The sequence below is a fragment of the Phalacrocorax carbo genome, chromosome Z (genome assembly GCF_963921805.1).
Source record: "Phalacrocorax carbo chromosome Z, bPhaCar2.1, whole genome shotgun sequence".
Lineage (NCBI taxonomy): Eukaryota > Metazoa > Chordata > Aves > Suliformes > Phalacrocoracidae > Phalacrocorax > Phalacrocorax carbo.
The window spans coordinates 73,913,529-73,934,625 of NC_087548.1; the positions used below are offsets into that span (position 1 = coordinate 73,913,529).

Below are 21,097 nucleotides of genomic sequence, written 5' to 3' on the forward strand. Positions count from 1 at the left end.
TGTGGGACCCATCGGGGCGGGACGGGGCGGCGGGGGGCGGCGGGGAGGGACCGGGGCGGGAGGGCTTGTTACCGAAAGGAGAGGGGCCGGGAGGAGGGGGGTGAGGCAGCCAAGAGGGGGGCGTGAGAGGGGCAGCGCCTTAGGCGCGGGGGGGGGGCGCTGGGGGATTAAAGGGCGCGGGTACCTGCGGGGGCCGGCGGGCAGGCAGGCGGGCCGGCGGGCGGGCGGGCGGCCCCTCCGAGGAGAGAGGAGGTGGGGCGTCAGGGGGGCGACCAGCCGCTCTGCTCCCGCGGCTGCCGGCCGGTGTCTCCCCGCGATGTGGCCCCTGCTGGCTCTCTGCTGCTGGGGGTGGCTGTCGCTGTCGTTGTCGCTGTCGCCGTCGTCGCCGCAGGGCCGGGCGGGCGTCCCGCCAGGCGCCCTCTCCCGCGCCCCTACCTTCGCCTCGCCCGCCCTGGCGGCGCCGGCGCTGCCCGACACGACGGAGAGCAAAGTGGAGAAGCTGGGCCGAGCCTTCAAGCGCCAGGTGCGGCGGCTGCGGGCGCGCAGCGGGAGGCTGGAGCTGGTCTTCCTGGTGGACGAGTCGTCGAGCGTGGGGCCGGCCAACTTCCTCAGCGAGCTGCGCTTCGTCAAGAAGCTGCTCTCCGACTTCCCCGTAGTGCCCGCGGCCACGCGCGTCGCCATCGTCACCTTCTCCTCGCGCAGCAATGTGGTGCCACGCGTGGACTACATCTCGCGGCGGCGGCCGCAGCAGCACAAGTGCGCCCTGCTGGGGCGTGAGATCCCCGCCATCGCCTACCGCGGCGGCGGCACCTACACCAAGGGCGCCTTCCAGCAGGCGGCGGTGAGCCCGGCAGCGCGGGAGGGAGGGATGCGGGAGGGCGGCGGGCTGGGGTGCGTGCTGGCGTGCGGTGCGGGAAGGCGTGCGGTGGTGCTGTGTGGTGAGGATTTAGTGCTTCTGTGGGGTGTCTGGTGAGGGGTGCCGTGCGCTTGTGGCCGTGAGGTGAGGTGCGCGGAGGTGCCGTGAGGTGTGTGGTGACGTGTGGTGTGGTGCTGTGAGGTGTGCAGTGAGGTGTGCGGTGGTGCCGTGAGGTGTGCGGTGAGGTGAGGGGTGAGGTGAGGTGTGTGGTGAGGTGCCCGGAGGTGCCGTGAGGTGTGTGGTGAGGTGTGCGGTGGTGAGGTGAGGTGTGGTGCTGTGAGGTGTGGTGCTGTGAGGTGTGGTGCTGTGAGGTGTGAGGTGAGGTGTGTGGTGAGGTGCCCGGAGGTGCCGTGAGGTGTGTGGTGGTGCCGTGAGGTGTGCAGTGAGGTGAGGTGTGGTGCTGTGAGGTGTGCGGTGGTGCCGTGAGGTGTGCAGTGAGGTGAGGTGTGGTGCTGTGAGGTGTGCGGTGGTGCCGTGAGGTGTGCGGTGAGGTGAGGTGTGTGGTGAGGTGCCCGGAGGTGCCGTGAGGTGTGTGGTGACGTGTGGTGTGGTGCTGTGAGGTGTGCAGTGGTTCCTTGAGGTGAGGTGTGTGGTGAGGTGTGCGGTGAGGTGTGCGGTGGTGCCGTGAGGTGTGTGGTGGTGCTGTGAGGTTTGTAGTGAGATGTGCGGTGGTGCCATAAGGTGTGCGTTGAGGTCAGGTGTGCAGGGAGGTGAGGTGTGGTGCGGTGGTGCCGTGAGGTGTGTAGTGAGGTGAAGTGTGTGGTGGTGCCTTGAGGCTTGTGGTGGTGCCATGAGGTGGTAAGGTGTGTGGTGAGGTGAGGTGTGTGGTGAGGTGTGCAGTGGTGCTGTGAGATGTGTGGTGGTGTCACGAGTTGTGTGGAGTGCAGCGAGGATCACAGTGTTGCCCTGAGGTGTGTGTGGTGGCAAGGGGTGCTATTCTGAGCTGCGGGGTGCACTGTGGCAAGTGCTCAGTGGTGAGCAGAGGCAAGTAGTGCGTGGGGTGGTGTGGCGTGATAGCTTGGTGTGTGGTGTGGGAACATGGTTCTGTGTGCCATGCGAGGGTGTTCAGTGTCAAGGGGTGTAGGGCTATATGGTGGCATATGGGACAGCGTGGTGTGGGACACGGAGTAATCTGGTCAGAGCAACCAGTCATCATCTTTCTGTGCTGTCTGCGCCTGCGGCTCCCATGTTTTCTGCTGCCCTCTCAAACAAAAGTGTGAAAATCACTCTTTGAAGGAGCACGGAGCCAATGTCCCGATTTCAGAAGTGATAAATATGAGTCAAGTCTGGCATCTGAAACGTCTGCCTTGTTTCTTGGCAGCAGGACTCGGGTGCCCGATAGCTGTCAGCAGTCAGAGATAACTACATACTGTCGCCAGGTGACTATTTTAATTGCTGATGACTGACAAAGGTGCCCTTAAGCTGTGTGTGCTATACCAATAAATAGAAGCATGTCCAGGAACATTTCCAGACACTGGAACACAATCATCTGTGGTGTTAAGTTGTTATACAGCCCGTGGCACAAATTTGGTCTAGGCGGTTCCTGGGCATGTGTTGGTGCTTGAGCATTCTGGGGCTCAGTAGATGGCTCACGGGCAGCCAGTCTAATCTAGAAGCTTTTTTACAAGTCTACACTGGGCTGCTCTTTGCCATTTGGCCTCCATGTGTGGGAGCATGCCCAAAAGAGTCTAGTTTTCTGTTATTTTTATGTCTAATTTCTGGTAGTGTCCTGTAGCCAAGCATTGGGTGTACTTCTCTTGGAATACCTTATGCGCTGTCATTTGGAGTTGAGTGAGACTGCAAGAGGTGCATCAGTGCTTGAACATACAAAATTGGCAAAGATTATTCCTTTCAGCATTCGGCAGGAGAAAGCAAGACCGTTGTCTAATGTGCTCAGAGTTGTACATGGAAAAACTGCTTTAGGAAAACACATCCCTATGTTAGATCTTCCACTGTGAAGTCAGGTTTCAATATAGATCCATCTCGGCGGTGCTGTGTGAAAAAGTTAATGATACAAGTTAAAAATAACCACTACAAACAAAACATAATCTGAAGAAATACTGTCTGTTTTCTTGATATGGAGCCTTGACTAATCGTGTCTTTGAAATGGAATAAACAAAAATCCCCTTCAGAAACCTATAATTCAGTTTTATGAGCCCAGCTAAACCTTGAGGCTACAACAGCAACACTGTCATTTTACACTGTGGTCTCATAAGAATGTGGGAAGAAAAATATTTGCATGGTGGCAGGGAGAATTGTGATAGAATGACAAGGTTAAATTTCAGGCTGCTTGCTGGCTCTTGGTTAAAGATTTTGTACTGTGGTTTTGTTCAGTACGTCTTCTTCACATGAGAGAAATTGCAGCTTCAGGGAACACTATCCTTTCTAGGGACTCTTCAGAAAATGACTGTTCTAAGTTTAAGATACTACTATTAAAAGAAATCTAGAGAAGTATTTTAAGTGTAACAGAATTGCTTTTCCGTCTGGAGTCATACACTGCTGTCGTTTGTTTTTAACTGTCTTTTGGTACAACTGTAATTATTTCTTCTTTCACTTTCCTAAAATGTCTCTTTTTCCTTCTCACTCTTTAATGTGGGATTTCTTCTGCTTCTAACCAGAATTCTCTGCTTCTTTTCTAAAACCAAAAGTGTCTGCAAAGCATGACAAACTCTCCAAAATAGTATCAGTTATTTGTTGTAGTAACAGAAAATGAAGGAAAGTGCATTGTTAGAATAACCCCAGCACTAACTAGGTCGTCATGTGGCACTCTTCATTAGTAGATCTCAAAGTGATTAATTCAAGTCTGTGACAGTTCTGAAGAAACTACGGAGGCACAGATAAGTGAATTCTGCAAGGTCATCAGGCCAGTCAGTGGCTGACCTGGGACCATCAGTGAACATGAGCAAGATTTACTTAGCAGTTACTGTCTCAGAGCCTGTTGCAGCAAAACCATTCATTTAACACCATCCTAAAAGCAGGGCTAATCAGTTTGACAAGCTGTTGCACCTCCATGTAATTTCCATCTTTTTTGAAAAAATAAGGGAGTTCTCTTTGGCACTGCAGTTTTGCATCCTCTCCGAAGGTGCTTTGGAAGGAGGTTTATTGCAGAGTTTCTGTGTTTTGTCAAAGCTGTCCATGCTTACCTTGGCCATGTGGGCCACACTTTGACATCCCTACCCAGCAGATTAAAGATAAATTCTATGAAGTACACAAAAATATGAAAGAAGGTTGTACAAGAGTCTGCAGCAAGGAACAGCACCCTGATGAGGAAGGCTGAACTGCGTTCAGTCTTTCATTTTGTGACCCTGTTTGGGATTTCGTGCTACGCCTGAGCTAGCAAGTGCTCATATTCAGCAGTCTTTCCTTTAAGGCACATGTAAACAGTCTGAGAAAGGGGAAGAAACTAATCTCACTCATTCAAACTCTTTGGCTTCAGTTTTCACATAGTGAGTTGATGGGACAGCACAAGCCATGTGCAGTTTATGTTAAGCAGATTGCTTATTGCAATATGGAAAGCTGCAGAGCTGTTGTGACAGTGCAGAAGAGCTGAAGCAGAACTGAAGAAAGTACAAACAGGTTTGAGCAAGCGTTGCTGCTGCTGATTAAGGAATGCCTCTAAAGCCCAGAGCGCTCAGTAGGGTGAAATGCTGAATTTCCCAGCTGTAGGCACCTGGATTGGAGCTACTGATCCTGAGAGATGACCACTGCTAACAGCACCCATTGCATCTCATGGGAGGGATCTGCATTTGTTGCAGATCCATTGTGAAAGAGAAACGAGATGGTTGTACAGCAGTGGAAGCTTAGGTGTGTTCCTGTCTTAGCACCCAAGAGTCATAGTTAGTACGTGCCATGATTGGTGTGCTGTCTTTATTGACAGACAGTTCAAACATCCTGAAGCTGCACTGACTGTTGTGGGCTAAAAAAGATTAAAATACAGGCTTGTTTCTGTCTTCCAAAGGAAGTAAAACAGGAAAAGTTTCTCTTCAAAACTGAACTTGGAAGTTGTAGGTATGCACTGTTCTTGAGCTGAAGTCAGAGGTAGCACACAGCCAGCCTTTAACAGGCAAGTCAATTGTTCTCAATGAGTTGGCAAAGAAGTAGTTGAGGGAGGCTTATGGAGTTGCTCTGTGTTATTGTAATAATTGTTGCATGAAAAAAACTGGGCTTTTTGCTTTTGTAATTCACCTTCATTGCAGTCGGTGGTGTATGTAGGTGGAAGGTCTGTCTGTCACAGCACATACAGGATCAGGTGACACATTTTCTGAATATCTGGTCTTTAAAATCTGGCTTTTGTATGAGGAATGGCCAATGAGCATGTTGAATTCAGTGTTCTGGTGTCCTCCAATTAACAAACATGAAAAAAATGGCCCTCAAAAGAATGTAAGCACATATCAATTTAGGATAAACAGTTCTAATGCTTATTTAATGCTTGTTTAAATAAGTAATGGTGGCTTTGTGTCTTCAGTATGTCAAAAGCACGGAAGTACAAGATGCAGCATTGTTACCTACTAGAATAATTGGCTTTTAATTTCAATGCATTGTCAGATTCAGAATCTCATTTTGAAATTAAAACAAAAAAATAATTGAGGAAAAGGAAATAAAAGATTTTTTTCTTACCATGTAAATGGTTTAAATTTTTTTATTTGAAAAAAGAAGCACCCTCTCACTGCGAAGATGAGCATTTAAAGTAATGTATGTTGTTTGTTTATCAATAATGTGTTTGTAGATCTTTATTCCTGGGACTTCTGCAAAATCAGCAGCAAATAATGAGAGAGCAGCAGATTCTAGCCTGTCTCTGGCATCGTGCTCCAAATATCTGATGAAGGCTTAGGTCAGTTAGAGCTAACTGACTAGCTGACAGCAGTGGGCCTCCCTAAGTTCTGATGCAGCCTTGGAGTCTGTATTAAAGATTATGGCAACAAAAACTGAAGTCAATCTGGTTTACCTCTGTGGTCACCTTTGAAATTGTAGAGCTGGTAGTTAGCGATTACTGAGCAAATTGAGAGTGGAGGTCCTGTCAGCATCATTAGTGTCAGCTGTAATCACCGCTTTTAATCAGTGTAGTGTCTGTGAAAAGTACTTGTCCTGCATACTGCAGTCTTGCATAGGATTTGCTCACAAGATTAATACAGCAGGGTCAGAGGCAAAATACACATCTGCACATTGTTCATTGTCTTTAGACCTGGCCTGAAATGGGGCTACATTAAGAAGTTATTAAGTAGTTCGGTTTTTTCCACTGGCTTTTTGGCCAGGAAAGGCAAAAAGTGCTCTGTTTAGCATCATAATCGGTGCTAAGCAGGCTTAAGATTTTCTTTGGTTGAAAAATTATTATTTGGAAATTGGTCTGTTTGTGCTCCCAAAATTGTGTCCTGCATTTTGGTGTAAGCAGAAGTTGTGTGATTTAGAAGTCTGGTACTTAGCAGATTAGCCATTTATTATCTTCCCTTTAACTTAAGTCTAATTTGTTGCTAAAATGTTAAAATATGTGCCTTACAAGAAACACTGAAGGACACTGCTACGTACCCTTTTGCCTCATCAGTTCAGTGAGGCAAACTGAGTTAATCAGTGTGAGGTATAGCAGAGACAGCCTGGCTTCAGGCACAGGCTGAAGTGACTCATCCTGGGTGCCTGTATCCTTGTAGAGACCTACGACTACACATGGAGATGACTGGTAGGGTCATCCCGATGTGCAGCGCCTCTGTAAGGCAGTTCTGTGTTAGGTGCTGAAGCCCTTTATTCTAGTGTCTCCCTACCCATGGAGTATGTATGCAGATGCATAGGTATACTGCCTGACTCTAGACCCTGAATTAAGCACCAGCTTCCTCTCCTTTATTCTCCATGTTCTTCCTTTCCACTATCCCTACAAGCAATACCCTTGGTAGTTCTGATCAAAAAAAAGGCAAAAAATACTAGGGAGCATTCTGTTCTTCATTGCTTTTTAAATAATTATTTTTCATGGCTTGAAAAAGTCACTTGTCAGTTCTGTTTAGCACTTTGGACTGCGTGCCCTCCCAACCCACAGTTTTTATACCTTTGAATATACTCCAACAATATGTTCACACTTGTACCAGGGGTAAGTAGCAGCACTGCAAAGCATTGTATAAAAAGAATTGTTATCGGATGGAGTGGTTTACAATATTTTCATGCAAAGTTTATGGCTTACTAAAACCTGGCTCAAAGGCATTCCAGTTACCATCTATGCATATACTTTTGCCCAACTCCTGGCCAAGTAGTTTGCTCATGCAACTTGGTGGCTCTGAGAATGGCAGATCAGCCCACAAAAGGACATGATGTGAAGTTCTCTTTCTGTTCTTTAATTTTTGAGATGCTTATTATTGTTTATTGCTTTTTGCACTATTGTGAGTTTGATCAGTGCTATTCAAAGGTGTTTGTGTTCTAGTCAGCTGAAAGAACAACTCTGGATTTAACCTAAATCATGGTCTCCACGAAAATCTTGAAGATCCATGGAAAGTGCATCAGTTTTTGTTAGTTTCCACTTCGGCTGTCTCTGTTTCCTGAATATCCTTCACAGAGTTTTAAGGCTGAAATGATGATCGTGGGTATACTGTTTGATCCCTCACATAACTGCATAGGGTCGTTTATGACTTCCACCTATAGAGAGTACCTGTTGGTGATTCTGTGTAGGATATAGTTGAATGGTACAGTGATGAGCTGACATTTTCTGACTTTTGCATCTGCTTTGAATAGGAGATGCCACGTGTGCACTGGAGGCCTTTCAGAAGCAGAGAGACTGTTACAGTCTCTGTTACAGCAGAGATCCTAAGGAACGGTGCAAATAGCCAGTATGTTTTAGTAATGGCACAGATTTTACTGAAGCTTTGGAAATTAGTCATCTGAAGTCTGCTTTCCATTTGTATGAAAGGCCCTTTAATTGCAATCCATTCCACCAGTATTAACAAACTCCAGCCTTGCTGATGTTCTTGAATTGTTGGTAGTGCTAAGCATAAAAGACAAAGGCAAACTATAACATTCTGGGTAACCATAGGAAAGCGTACTCCTTTTGGCACAAAGAAGGGTGTTCTGTGTCTTTCATTGCTGAGCTGGGCACTACCAGCAAGGACACTCTTATCACTGGGTAGTGGTTCGTTGTCATGGCATCAGTGCCTATCTTACCGTGTTTCACTGGGCTACAGGAAGCTGGTCTAATTGCAAGCCTTACAGTGGTCAGAGCACATCTGACATTCATAACTTCTGGCTCTGAGAGCTGAGGTCATGCTCCTGCCTGGAAGGATCTGCACTGTACAGTGTACAGCGGCCTCCCTGACCTGTGTTCTGTCAACTAGCCATGTGTGAAGTAAGGAGGAGAGGGGGAGGTTTGAGGGTGCAAAGAGAGCAAGATGAGCCAAGTTCCACTGTGTTGCAAAGACAGGCCTCCCTTAGAAGGCACACTCTTTATTTACAATATAGTACCACAAAGCCTTCAGCCATTTCCCACTGAAACATACAGAGGCAGAGGAAAGGTGAGAAACATGAGACATTGCTGCAGGAATTAACACAAATGTCACTGATACAATAGCAGAACTAACAGCACAATGAATGAAACTTTTAATCACTATGGTGTCTGGATGATGTTTTCATAAAAGTTTCAGGAATAGAGAGTACTTTTCCTGAGAAAACCATTTTTGGTCCTCTTGTCTCAGAACCTTTGCTGGAGGGGTCTGATAGTAAGTACCTTCTGATCCCTAGACCTTTAGAGTTAGCACATTCACAGGAAAATCAATCTTAACGTGCTTTGCTGCAGAGGTACAAAGACAAACTAGAAAATCTGCTGAGTTATTTGTTCTGAGAGTAGGAAATAAATTCCAGGCATTAAAATTTTGAAGAAGTCAGGACAAAAGAAGTTGTTCTACTTTTAATTAATTTCCAAGACTTACGAGAGGCCTTTCCAGAAAATAGATCATATGTAGCCGTATTTCCTTATATGAATCTCAGCATTAATATTCTATATGTAATATATTTTGCATGTTCTGTGACACATTTTTAGCCTTTGTCCTCCAGTTCCGCTTGTTACGGGCATTTGAAAGTTAGATTTTGCAGGCAAGACAGAATGTTTATGGTGCTAAGAATTTGCTGACTGTCCTAGGTGCAGTAATTAAAAGCACTGTTGCCTTTAACAACAGGCTATTTGGGTGACCACGGCCCCATCCAGATCTTTGAGCTACTTCTATATGACATTAACACATTTCAAAACAAAAGCTCCTGTTAAAATTATGATGTTCCTCTGGTTCAGGGTGTCTCTGGTAACCTCAGCCAGGAAGGTGAAGAACTTCCTTGAATGTGACAGGCATCCTGTAAAGAGTTTTAGCATTCAGAGCTGTGGTACTCTGCTGAGCATATGCAGTATAAACAGTGAAGCAGGCAGTCCAATTGTCTGTCCTGTTTCTCTCCCAGTCTCCCACACCCAGTTGGGCTGGGAGACCTCTTATCAGTGGTAACTTGTGTGTTCGTGTTGCTCAATTCTAGCAGTCCTGGAGCAAAAGAAGATATTCAGAAGATAATTGAGCCTTGACAGCTGGCACTAGATGGGCCAGGTCATGAATTGTGCTTGTCCTTTTGGAATTAATTATTCTGTGCAGTTTTTTCTTCTGCTTTTTTTAAAGTAGTGAAGGTTTAAAACAAAAACAAAAGAAACAAATATTTGGCAGATGCACTAGTCAATAGTAGAGTGAATGCTTGGTCTGAAAATACATGAAGATTAATTACGTATTCAGTAAAATATTTTTAGTCCCTTTTCTATTACTAGCAAAAGACCAGAGCAGTACTAGAGAAATGAAGTAACATCTTGGTTATATTAATGATGGAAATTGCTCACACACAAAGAAAAATAGGATTTTTAGTTTTTCAGATCAAACTGAGATCTATTAGGAAGGTGATATTTTTAATATAGCACACAACATAGCAGCACATAAGGCCTACAGCAACTTTTCAAAGTCCTGATAAACTTGTTAAAAGGTTATACAGCACCAAGATCTGAGGAAATGGCAATGTATATTTCGTGACTTGTCCTTTAATGTCCCATTAAGAAGACCTCAGAGTGATAGGAGACGAACGATATGTATGTTCATTGTTTCCTGGAAACGAGGTGCACTCTGTCCTAATTCAGAGCTCAAAACTGCAAGCCACCCAATTTGAAGTCCCCAGATCCAACAGTCCTAGCACTTGTGTGAACCAAGTGTGTAGGTCAAAGTTCTGCATAGTAGCTCCTCTCATTGCAAAGGCAGTGGTGGTTTTGGCTTTTTGAGCGGTTTTTTTTGGATGGGGGCGGGGGGAAGAAACAGTCTTTACGCAATGTGAAGATGATTGTCTTAGACTTGGAGTGCATAGCTTTGCTCTCTGAGGTAAGAATGGTTTACTCATTTTTCAGACTGTACCAAATGCATGAAATGGCACCTTTTTGACTATGCAACGGTACTTAAAGAGTTGAAAATATAACACAAGCATTGCAGGCAGAATCCATGCCGTAGAAAGAGGGGAAAAGGTCAGGTTAATAGTAAATGCTAAGTACTGGAAGTGAAATATGTTACCTCCATGTCACAAAACCACAATCACTGAATTGTTGTGGTTGGAAGGGATATCTGGAGACCATTTAGTCCAACCCCCCTGCTCAGAGTGGGGTCTATAAGATCAGTTTGCTCAGGACTGTGTTCGGTTGGGTTTTGAATATCTCCAGGGATGGAGAACCTACAACCCCTCTGGGAAACCTGTTTCAACGGCTGATGATCCTTTTAGTACAAATGTTGTTTTCCTCTGTGTAAGTGGAATTTCCTGTGTTTCGCTTGTGCCTCTTGCCTCATGCTACCAACTAGAAGAGTCTGGACCCATCTTCTCTACTCCTCACGTCATTAAGTATTTATATACGTGGATGAGAGGACCTCAAGCCTTCTTTTCTCCAGGCTGAACAATACTAGATCTGTCAGTCTTTCCTCAGATGACATGTCCCTACATTTCCTGGCCATAAGCATGCTGGGGTTTTTACCTGTGTGATTTGATCCATAGGGTGAGGATGTCTGACTCAGTTGTGAACCTTACTTAGGTCATACCTGCCAGTTACTTAGAGGTGCTTGGAAGGTAAGTGTTGTAGCTAAGCAAAAAAATAATTTAAAAAAAACTTAGTTAGGATTCTTGACTTTTTTACTGCCAAGAGACGGAAAGTTCATTCTCAGTTATGCAAAAAACATATGTAAATTGGTAAAGGATAAAGGACAAGTGGAAGATTACTATGTGCAGAGAGGGTGGCACTGTGGAAAGAAAAGATGAACACTGAAGATAGAGGGGATGAAGGGGATGAGGAGGATAGGAAAGATGAAGATACATGCATAGATTAAGGATGTGGTTTTCATGACCCACCCATTGTTGCATAAAGTAATCATGAGGAAATAATTGGTGGAGCTAGTATGTTATTTAACTGAAGTGGAAATCATTGTAATACAAGACTAGACCAGCATGAAATCACTTTATTTTAAATAATGGTTTTTACTTTTTTTTTTTTTTTGTAATTTGGGTTGTTACCTTCAACAGCCTATTACTTGTAGCGCTATTCAAATATCCAGATTAATCCTATAGATATATATTTTCCCCAGATTATGAGTGCAGTTCCTGCTAGGAGAACATTCAAGGAAAGCTTTTATAATAGTTAATTTCTTCCTTATAGGTAACAGTGTATTCTCTAGAGCTGTGCAGCAGTGAAAAAGAAGGTGGTGAAAGGTAACAACTGGAAACCAAAACCTCTAACTGTGGAATATCTTCTAGTTCCTCTCCTGAAAGGAGCAACGAAACCTAAAGAGGGGATAAGATTTTTTGGAGTGGAGCACTGAAAGTAGCAGTGTGCAGTGACCAAAAGAAAAGGTGGTGAAATCAGACCTGTGGTGTTTTAGAGAAGGGGCAGAGGAGGTATACCAGCTCTTTTATGTAGAGGAATAACATCATCTGTATCATGATTAAGGGGTGCAGTATTTGTCACCCCTAGCTTTGCATTAGTCTTGTGACATGACCAACTTCATTAGGATTGCTCAGGATTCAGTGATAAGATGCTTCAACTCCACCAAAAGCTATGGTTGATCACAGTACTGATTTCTTTTTGTCTCCAGAATACATATTTAAATAGTAAATTCTGCCGGATTTGGACTTTTTTACATCCAGGAAGGATGAAAGCAAAGGAACCTTGAAACAAAGGGTGAGCTTCACAAAAGGATTTAGCATTGCCATTTCCCTTTGTGAGTGACATGCAGATGCACTTCTGAAGCCATCCATGAGAAACCAAGGCATACTGGTTTACTATTCTTCAAATGTATAGGTCAAATTTGTGCAGTGTTTTTTGTAATAAAGTATAATTTATTCATTCTAGTATAAGTTTAATAGTTATAATGTATTATATATCGTTATATTCTGTAATATTATAAAATGGGAATTATTTCTTTTATAGTGAATAAGTGATCCTCTGGGAAGAAGAATTGTCTGGTTCTATTCAGAACTCATCCCATGGAGTGTAGGTTTTATGTAATACCTAGGGTGAAAACAAATTCAGTGTAAGTGCTCCACTGGTATAGCAAAGCTGAACAGCTCTTTAATGAAAGGCTCTTTCACTTCTGAGGTGCAGTTACAGTTCTTCCCAACCTGTAACAAATAACGTTCCCTTTGTAGCTCTTAGGTAGTGCATTCCCTACAAGGTATACAAGGAGCAGTGTGATTTTTGCAATGAATGCTCCGATAATGTTATTTTGAAAGCTCGGTTCCAACTTAAACCTTTTAAGGCAAGCTTCTCCTGGTGACGATCCTGTGGCTGTCTGATGTTATCTAAGGCTTAGTTTGTAAAGTGAGACAATTAACCCATTTCAATTTGTTTCCCTTTACACAGATATATTAATAGCCAATTGTGTATGGTCAAATCTTCTTTAAAAGCAGAACACTGAGTAAGGACAGAGATCAGGCCCAAGATCAAATATTTACAGATTAGATACTTAACATGTAATTGAGGCAGTAACAAAGAACCTTTGATGACACCATTGCTGTGGCTTTCAAATTGCTGAAGAAGTCTTTGGTCTTGGATGCTACTCATCTCCTGATTTTGTGTTGCAAATTCTATATCAATATTTGAAACATGGAAGTTAGAGGTTTAGCTGTTTTTGTGATTTTAGCGATAGGGTTTAATTTTGCCTTACAGTAGTGAATTTCTACAGGAGGATTCTGTACAACAACTATTTTGTTGCACAAGACTTCATTTTTTAATTCTAAGGATTGTTATTGGCACAAAGAAAGTGGTGAGTCTGCCAGATATTTGTACACACTAAACAGAGACTGAATATAATACAGATGGTAATAACTTTTTGCTAATGTGAAAAGAATGTTTTATTTAAGATCTGGAAGGGTCACTAAAACTGACTGATCTATCACTCCTGTGAAAGGAGTGTAGACAAGAAGATTGGTACTGAAATAGTCAAAGATGAGGTATTTCTAGTGGCCTCATACATTTCTTTGCAATCATCAAGAGCAGTAATTGTTTTGTTTTGTATGTATCTATCCCTTATTATTAATTTCTATTAGTGACCGAATGGGCTGTGTTCTCAATTAAACAGGTCACTCAGCACCGTATTTTGAGCTATGGCTGGATCTCAGTTTCACTTGGTGGTAAAATCAGAAGCAGATGTGGATGTTCATAACAAAGAAACAGGTTCTCAGGATTTTAACTTCCAAGTACTGTTTAGTGGGCTTTTAAGCTTTATTTATTGAAGAATCTGACAATTATGAAAGGACTGCAGAACCTTGCCATGAAAAAAACTCATCTTTATGTAGATATAGTCCATGAAGTTGATAGGAACTAGTTAAATACATGCAGCCACCTCTGTGTATGCTTACAAGTTTAGGGGTTAAATGAACAGACATTTTTAAATGTATAACATTTATGTTGGGAATAAAACAGACTCTGGAGAGGGGAGGAGAGAGGTGTCTCAGAATAGAATCAGTATTAAAGGAAACAAAAATTATGTGAAATGCCACAGAAATACTGGAGAGAAGAGGCAGAGCAATGCAGAATCTTTCTTGGATTGTCAGCAGCTCTGGATGGTGGCGTGTCCCTTATGTCACTGTGCTTTCACAGAAAGATACAAAACACTCACCATACCACCAGACATATAAAGATGACTTAAAAATAGACTTAAGTCTCTCTCTCAGGCCCCCTCCCCCCCAGTCAAATGTTGAATATTGCTTTCTTTCCCTTGTTCTTTTTGTCTGCTGTTACAGTAGGGATTCTGTGTCTAGAGTTACAGCTGAGACATGAGGGCCAAGCTGTTCAGTGGCTTGGTTTTGTTTTGATTGCTAGGGGCAATATATAGCAATCCTGTCTGTTCGTCTGTCTCGCTACTCAGATCCACTGATACCTGAATATTCAAGTCCATCAGTAACAGGAAGACAGCTTCATGCTTTCTTACTTGTTAGCTCAGTTTGTGTCTCTGTGTGACAGAAGTGCTGCCCCAAAGAGGAGGTTGCCCTTTCAGATGCAGAGGGAAGAAAAGCTGTTGGCTGCTTGCCTTATCTCAGGGTCATGTAGCTAAGGGATAGTTACCCCTCAAAAATGGTCTTTTCCTGATGCTTCCCACTTATTCTAATTGATGAGCCACATTTTTTAAGAGGGCTTGGTAAGCTATTGTTCATGGGACTTATAGCCAGGGATCCATTTCTGATCGCAGGAAAAGACATGGAGGGTTTGTGTACTCTGCACAGCAGTTTCACAGGGCTTGGTGGCAGTCTTGTTTTGTAAAGCATAGATCTCTGCTAATTTACTAATCAGAATTAAATAGTCCTTTCTGAGATCCGTATTGTCCTAGCTAGACTACTTGAGCTCAAGCTGGTTTGTTCATTGGCCGTTCAGACATGACCCTGTATTTGGGGAAAACACAGAAATTTGGTTGCTACCTATTATGAGTATCACTTGCTGAAACACTGGGGCAATGTGTAATGCAGCCTACTACCTTCATCTGCAAAGTTTGTGCAGCTTTGTGCTACATGCAGAGGCAAACAGTGCTGAAAGGATGTTACTGAAATTACAAAATCATGTCCTGCCAAAATTAAGCTTTTTTCCTCCTTCTGTACATGTTGTGACGTAATTGTGAGTTGAAATCATATCCTGCTAGAGCAAGCTGCATGCAGGTGGGATCTTCAGAGAGTTGCACTGGCAATCTCCATTATGTACCTTAACCCCATGCAAGTTGTGGTTTCTTCCTCAGTTACACAAGTTCCACAACTTGCACACATTTGGGGCCTGTTTTTCTACCTTTATTATAAATGTGATTTGCAGATTGAAAGTTATTTCTGCAAATCTTTGAGATGTTACAGTTGCAAAAAAACCAAATAAGCATAGATGGAACATATGGTTTTCTTCATCTTGTTTTTTGAAATAAAAGCCATTTTCACTGAAACAGCTTAAGAGGAAAATTTCCCTGAGTGGAAAATTTCAGCCTGGATACTTAAGAGGTTGGGTAGAAGTTTAAGTTACTTACAATCTATTTTAAAATAGCGCAGTTAATGCTAGATATGTTAATTATATGTGTTAATCGTAAATAGCACTACCGTCTCTGCCTGCAATGCCACTTGTCTTAGAGCATCCATTTCAGAACACATTTTGAAATAAGGTATTTGTATTTTTTTTCCTACTATTTGTCTTCGTATTATCTTTTGCCCTATCTTTATCTTCCTGATTCTTTTCATTCTAGTTCTCCACTTCATTCTGGTTTTTCACTTCATTCTGGTTTTCCACTTATGACTTAAACAACATGAGGAACAATAGGTTCGGTTTGTGAAGGGTATTTGTGCCTGCAAGAGAATTTGGTTTCAGTCCCTTTGGGTTTTGCATACAAGTAGTAATAAAATCAAGCCCAACAGCAACACACTGCTTGGCGGTCTTTCAGACCATGGTGCCAATGCTCTATGCTTTGATTTATGGTGTGTGCGCTTGTTTTTGTGTAGTATCGACCTGAAATCAATGAATTGCCAAAACAAAATCAACTTGTCCCCAGGTGTGGCCTGGCTTACTGATAAAGGTTATAAAATCTCTGCAGGTTCTTTGGATTGCCCTGACTTGTAACCTTTTGATTGAGCTGAAAGCCAGACAATTTTACTTTATAAGCCATACTTGAAGATTTTGTAATAAAACTGCTCTCAGTTCATCTCCTGCTTTAGAATTTGCATTTGTTAAGGATGGCTTAAATACATTTACTATTCATCATACAGTGACATGATTTTTTGAGTATCATTTGAAGGTCTGTCAAATGTGGTCTGTTGTATTGATTGTAGCATGGTACACTCTATTATTGAAATAAACATGGTAGTAATTTGCATGCTACCGAGTTGAAAGTCTGCCTCAAATTCCTTCTATGTAAGTTCACAGAGAAAGGAGAAAGTACACCTTCACAATCCCCTGCTTTAGGGCCGCGGACAGCACCTGGCCACCAAGACATCAGTGGTGGTCCCACATTTAGTCAAAGTCTGACAGACTGTGGCTAATTATGAGAGTGGTGACTCCATAAGGTTTCTAGTCCACAGCATGTTAACACTGCATATTTGCAGGTGCTCCGCCTGTCATCCAAGAACAAATGTACTCAGAGAGTAATGAGTAGTACTGTACTTTCAGACTGGAAGGGTGAAGTGGACAGGAATCTGTGGGGCATATCCTCACTCAGGCATTACTGAGTATTGTCACAATTATTTTGGTGAAGTATTAGAAGAAATGATCCTTAAATCTATAGATGGCAGCAGGGTGGAAGGGACTACAGGCAGTTTTTGAGGCCATGATGGACAAGCTAAAGAGATCTTGGCAAACTGTAAGGGAGGAAAGCACAATTCAACAGGGACAAATGGGGAATGCTGTACTGGGTTTAAAATAACCAGCAGTTAAATGCTTGCTGGGAGGAGACTAACGATAAATCAGATGGGGACCTTATAATTTAGTGGATCAAAACATAAGATGACATTAAAATACGTTAGGTTGTATTTGTTACCTCAGACTTGCAAGAAAAATAAAAACGTATCACCAACAGAAAATCAGTTGCATGGTGGGAGGTACAGATAGAAGGATTTTGATCTCTTAGCAAGCAGTTTGCATGCAATAAGGAAACCTAAGTGTTCTCTTGTCACTAGTTTCTCTTTCTTCAACTCATCACTTGGTTAAACTTCGCAACTATTGTCTCTGACTTGACATTCAGTCCTTGAATGCATGGTGCCATAGGAAACCCTAATGATTGTTATCACACTTTGGGTTTTGTTTACATGAAATTACAGGTTTTAGGACTGCTTATTTTTCCAGGTACCAGCTTCCTATTGCAGTTGTGCTGGTAGTGAAGATTCAGTAGCTGACTGTAGGAGGTACGCTGAAGGTGCATTTAGGGAAGCAAGTTACCCTGTGCATGGTCACTCTTTGGAAGCTTGTTTAATAGGACATATATCCAGGTTCTTTGCTTTTTATTTATAATTTACTAGCCTGGCAATGAGAAGGAAATTGTTTCTAACAAATCCCATGTTCTTATCTATTTCTAAAACCTGTTCAACTTTCCTTCATATAGAGAGACTTTTGAAGCCTCATGGGGTGCAGCCATATTTTTCCATTGCACATCTAAGATGCTTTTTTTTCGGACTGCTGTTCCTGACAGAATCTCTTCCATCTCACTACCTTTTACTTCATGCCCACGCACATGTATGCACATGCTCTGTGGCATGTTCTCTGTCTATGCATACATTATTAAATTTCTTGTGGGCTTACTGGGTAAACAACTCTTTTCCATCTGCCTTATATGGTAAGAGAATGACACGGCCACTGTTTTGTTTTCCAGAAGTTTGGTAGATTTCACCTTTTAGACGGGGAAAGGGTAGAGGGAAGGTGGGAAGGAACATGTGGAAATATAAAATATATGGGCATGTGGCCAGATAATCATGGTGGAACCACTCATAGATTCCTCAAATAAAAAAGGTGATACTGTGTGTGAGAGCTGTTTTCAACATTTATATCTGTCATTTTGACTGATTCTTCACCTTTCATTGATCTGTCAGTCCCTACAATTTTTCCAGTAGATCTGTGGATTCTTTCGAGCAAAATAATCCTTAATAAAATACTTTTTCTTCTTAGTTGCCCCTTAGAAAGTGTAGAGGATTTGTCCATAAATTACATGCTGAAAGCCATGATAATGAGAATGGGTGTGCCACCATTTGCAGCTCATTTGCAGCACTTTTTCTTGGCAGGATTTGGTGAGTTTTCACCTACCTGCATGGTCACGCAAGTTTGGACCGAATGGCCTTCATGTGCTGAACGGAAAAGCAAGATGGACCACACTGGCAGCTGATATGCATCCACATCACTCACACAGCACTGAGTTGGCAGCATCTGAACTTTGGTCCCATGGGTCTTGCCCTAGACTTTCAATGTTTGTATTACCTACTCAAACTGCAGTCTGAATGAAGTTGTTAAAGCACAGGTCAGGATCATTGCTGTCTGACACATGGTTGACTTTATCAGTCAGTGTGAAAAATGCTTCATTTCAGATCATGTCATGTTTCTGTGACTGCAGACTGTGAACATCTGAAGTGTGACTCAGTGGTTGGCCTTGTCTAACCATACACTCTGCTTGCAAATGGTTGATCTTTGTTATAGTGAGTGATCTTGCAAGGGCTTAACCTAGCTGTATAATTCAAATAAAAGGAGCCACATCATGGAGGAAGTAGTGTACATATCAACGGCTGCTAACCCTTTGCTGAGGTGTGCAATTTCATTTTCTTTTCCAGCAAATATTGCGTCATGCCCGTGGAAATGCCACAAAGGTGATATTTCTCATTACTGATGGATATTCCAATGGGGGAGACCCAAGACCCATTGCAGCATCCTTGCGTGAATTTGGAGTGGAGATCTTCACCTTCGGGATATGGCAGGGGAATATCCGAGAACTGAATGACATGGCATCCCATCCAAAAGAAGATCACTGTTACCTTCTTCATAGTTTTACTGAGTTTGAAGCTCTGGCACGCAGGGCTCTTCATGAAGGTATTAATGCACTAACCTCAGAAGTCTACAGAGAGCAGAGTGGTCTGAATAGAAAGATCTCCAGTACTGTCTTATAATGACATTTCATGTAGTGTTGATTCATTCCTTTAAATTTTCTTATTTTCCCTCTTACTTTCTAGCGGAAGTGTTCATTGCTCAGGTAAAAGGATAAATGTTTATTTGACTAACTCATCATCCACAAAATATGACCCAAATTCTCCTTCTAGTTATATACATACTTACCTCCACTCAACTCTTTCTTTTGCCCATGAAGAACAGACTATGGCCTTGGCGCAGTGTATCTTTTGCTTGAATAGATGAACCTTGTAGTCAGGTACATGGATGTCAAAAAAAGGCACCTAGTACACACCTTAGAACTATACTGTTGATATTTTACACAGCAACAAAGGCTAGCCTGTTAAGAACTGATTTAGATCTCTGTGTATAAGGATAAATATGATTTATGTTTATGACCTTATATATTCCATAGAAGTGGAAAAAGCAATGGGTGGAAAGAATTTGGGCTGTGATTTTACCCTTTTAAAATCCACAGGATTCTAAAAAAAAAAGTTAATCCTTGAAAATAGAATATGTTTAGATTAGCAAGTCAGAACACATGACTAGACCTTTGCTTGTAAGCCACTGCTGCTTGATTGAGGCTTAGAACATGCATCAGACTAGCCATTAGCATTTATTTGCTACATTTAATTTTTAAATGTGTGCTACTTTTACATAAGTAATGTGATTTATTGCCATTCTGTTTGTTCCAGGTAGGGTTTAATTCATATATGTGAATGTGCCAAGGAAAGATTATTTTTTTTAAACATGACCAACTGATTATACATGCTGTGACTGAATGCTCTCCTGATGCCAAAGATGGCATCCACCAAAGCTGGGAAAGGCTGTCACAGCAACTCCTGTTGGGAGTAAGGCTGCATTCTGGCAGTGTTAGACTCAAATGAAGCCGAGTGAGAAAATTTGAGGATCTTTGCACCATGGATTTCAGTGAGCCTTTTTCCAGGATAAGAACACACCCTTTTTTTTTTTTCCCTCCCCACATTTTGAGCGTAGCAAGGTGCTGCTTCATGCTGCCATCACTACTGCTTAAAACTGGAACTGAGGGTTTTTTAGAAACATTTCACTAACGGTGTAATGAGGTTGTGGGGGGACTTTAGTTTGGATTTTTTGTTAATAAATTGATACTATTTCAGACCTGCCTTCTGGCAGCTATATCCAAGAAGATATATCGCATTGTTCATATCTCTGTGAGGCAAATGAAAACTGCTGCGACATCATGGCAAGCTGTAAATGTGGCACTCACACTGGCCAGTTTGAGTGCATCTGTGAAAAAGGATACTATGGGAAAGGACTACAACATGAATGCACAGGTGAGTCTCATGCCTCAGTGCTTGGGTTTTTCTTTATGCTCTGAATATACACTAATCTAGTTGTAAATGAAAAGCTCTATTTGGGATTATGGCTATGAAGCTGGATCAGAATGCATTTGAGGCTGTTGGAAAACTCTCTCTGGCTGAAGGCATAGAATAGCTCTAGCAGCCAAACTGACCTCATACCTTGTCTCTAGCAACAGGCCAAAGACATGTACAGGAAAGAGGTAAGAATAAGTCATGTGTTCTAACACAGTAAAACTTCCCTAAAGCAGAACTCACCAGCAACTTGTGACTAGAGTTTACCAAATTTGAGGTAATGTCTTTTGTGTTTGAATGCTCTTAGTAAATTTTTCCTTCACAAATTTTGCTGATCACTTTTTGAACTTTCATAAACTTTTCTGTTTGGAGAGGGACCGTGTATGTGGATCTTTGTAGGATAAATCATTGGCGAAACTTCCAGTTACCAAAGAGGAAGGCAATATTTGAGTCCCTAAATAGAAACATGTCATCACATTTTGCAAAGACTATTGTTGTTGTTATTACTGCTCTTTCGACAAGTCCTTTTACTAGTATGCATTCAAAGTCTATAGTTGAAATAACAATTTACAGGTCTTTATTTTTTCAGAATTTGTGGAGGTTTTATCCAACTCCATTGATTTTTCTAGGACAAAATTTTCTGAAATTGTCAGAGCATATCTGAACTCTGTTGTATTTGTTTTGTGAGCTGGACAAAAGGAGTACTTATAATCG

The 21,097-nt window shown here is 42.4% G+C and overlaps 1 protein-coding gene across 1 annotated transcript in view; it reads left to right on the forward strand.

Moving 5' to 3' along the window:
* The first annotated feature begins 236 nt into the window (after positions 1-236).
* Positions 237-21,097, forward strand: part of SVEP1 (sushi, von Willebrand factor type A, EGF and pentraxin domain containing 1) — a 131,095-nt gene continuing 110,234 nt past the window's right edge. The window contains exons 1-3 of the mRNA XM_064439582.1: positions 237-841; positions 18,701-18,956; positions 20,168-20,344. Of these exons, the coding sequence (XP_064295652.1) occupies positions 317-841; positions 18,701-18,956; positions 20,168-20,344 (958 nt within the window). The 5' untranslated portion in view covers positions 237-316. The remainder of the gene's footprint in view (positions 842-18,700; positions 18,957-20,167; positions 20,345-21,097) is intronic.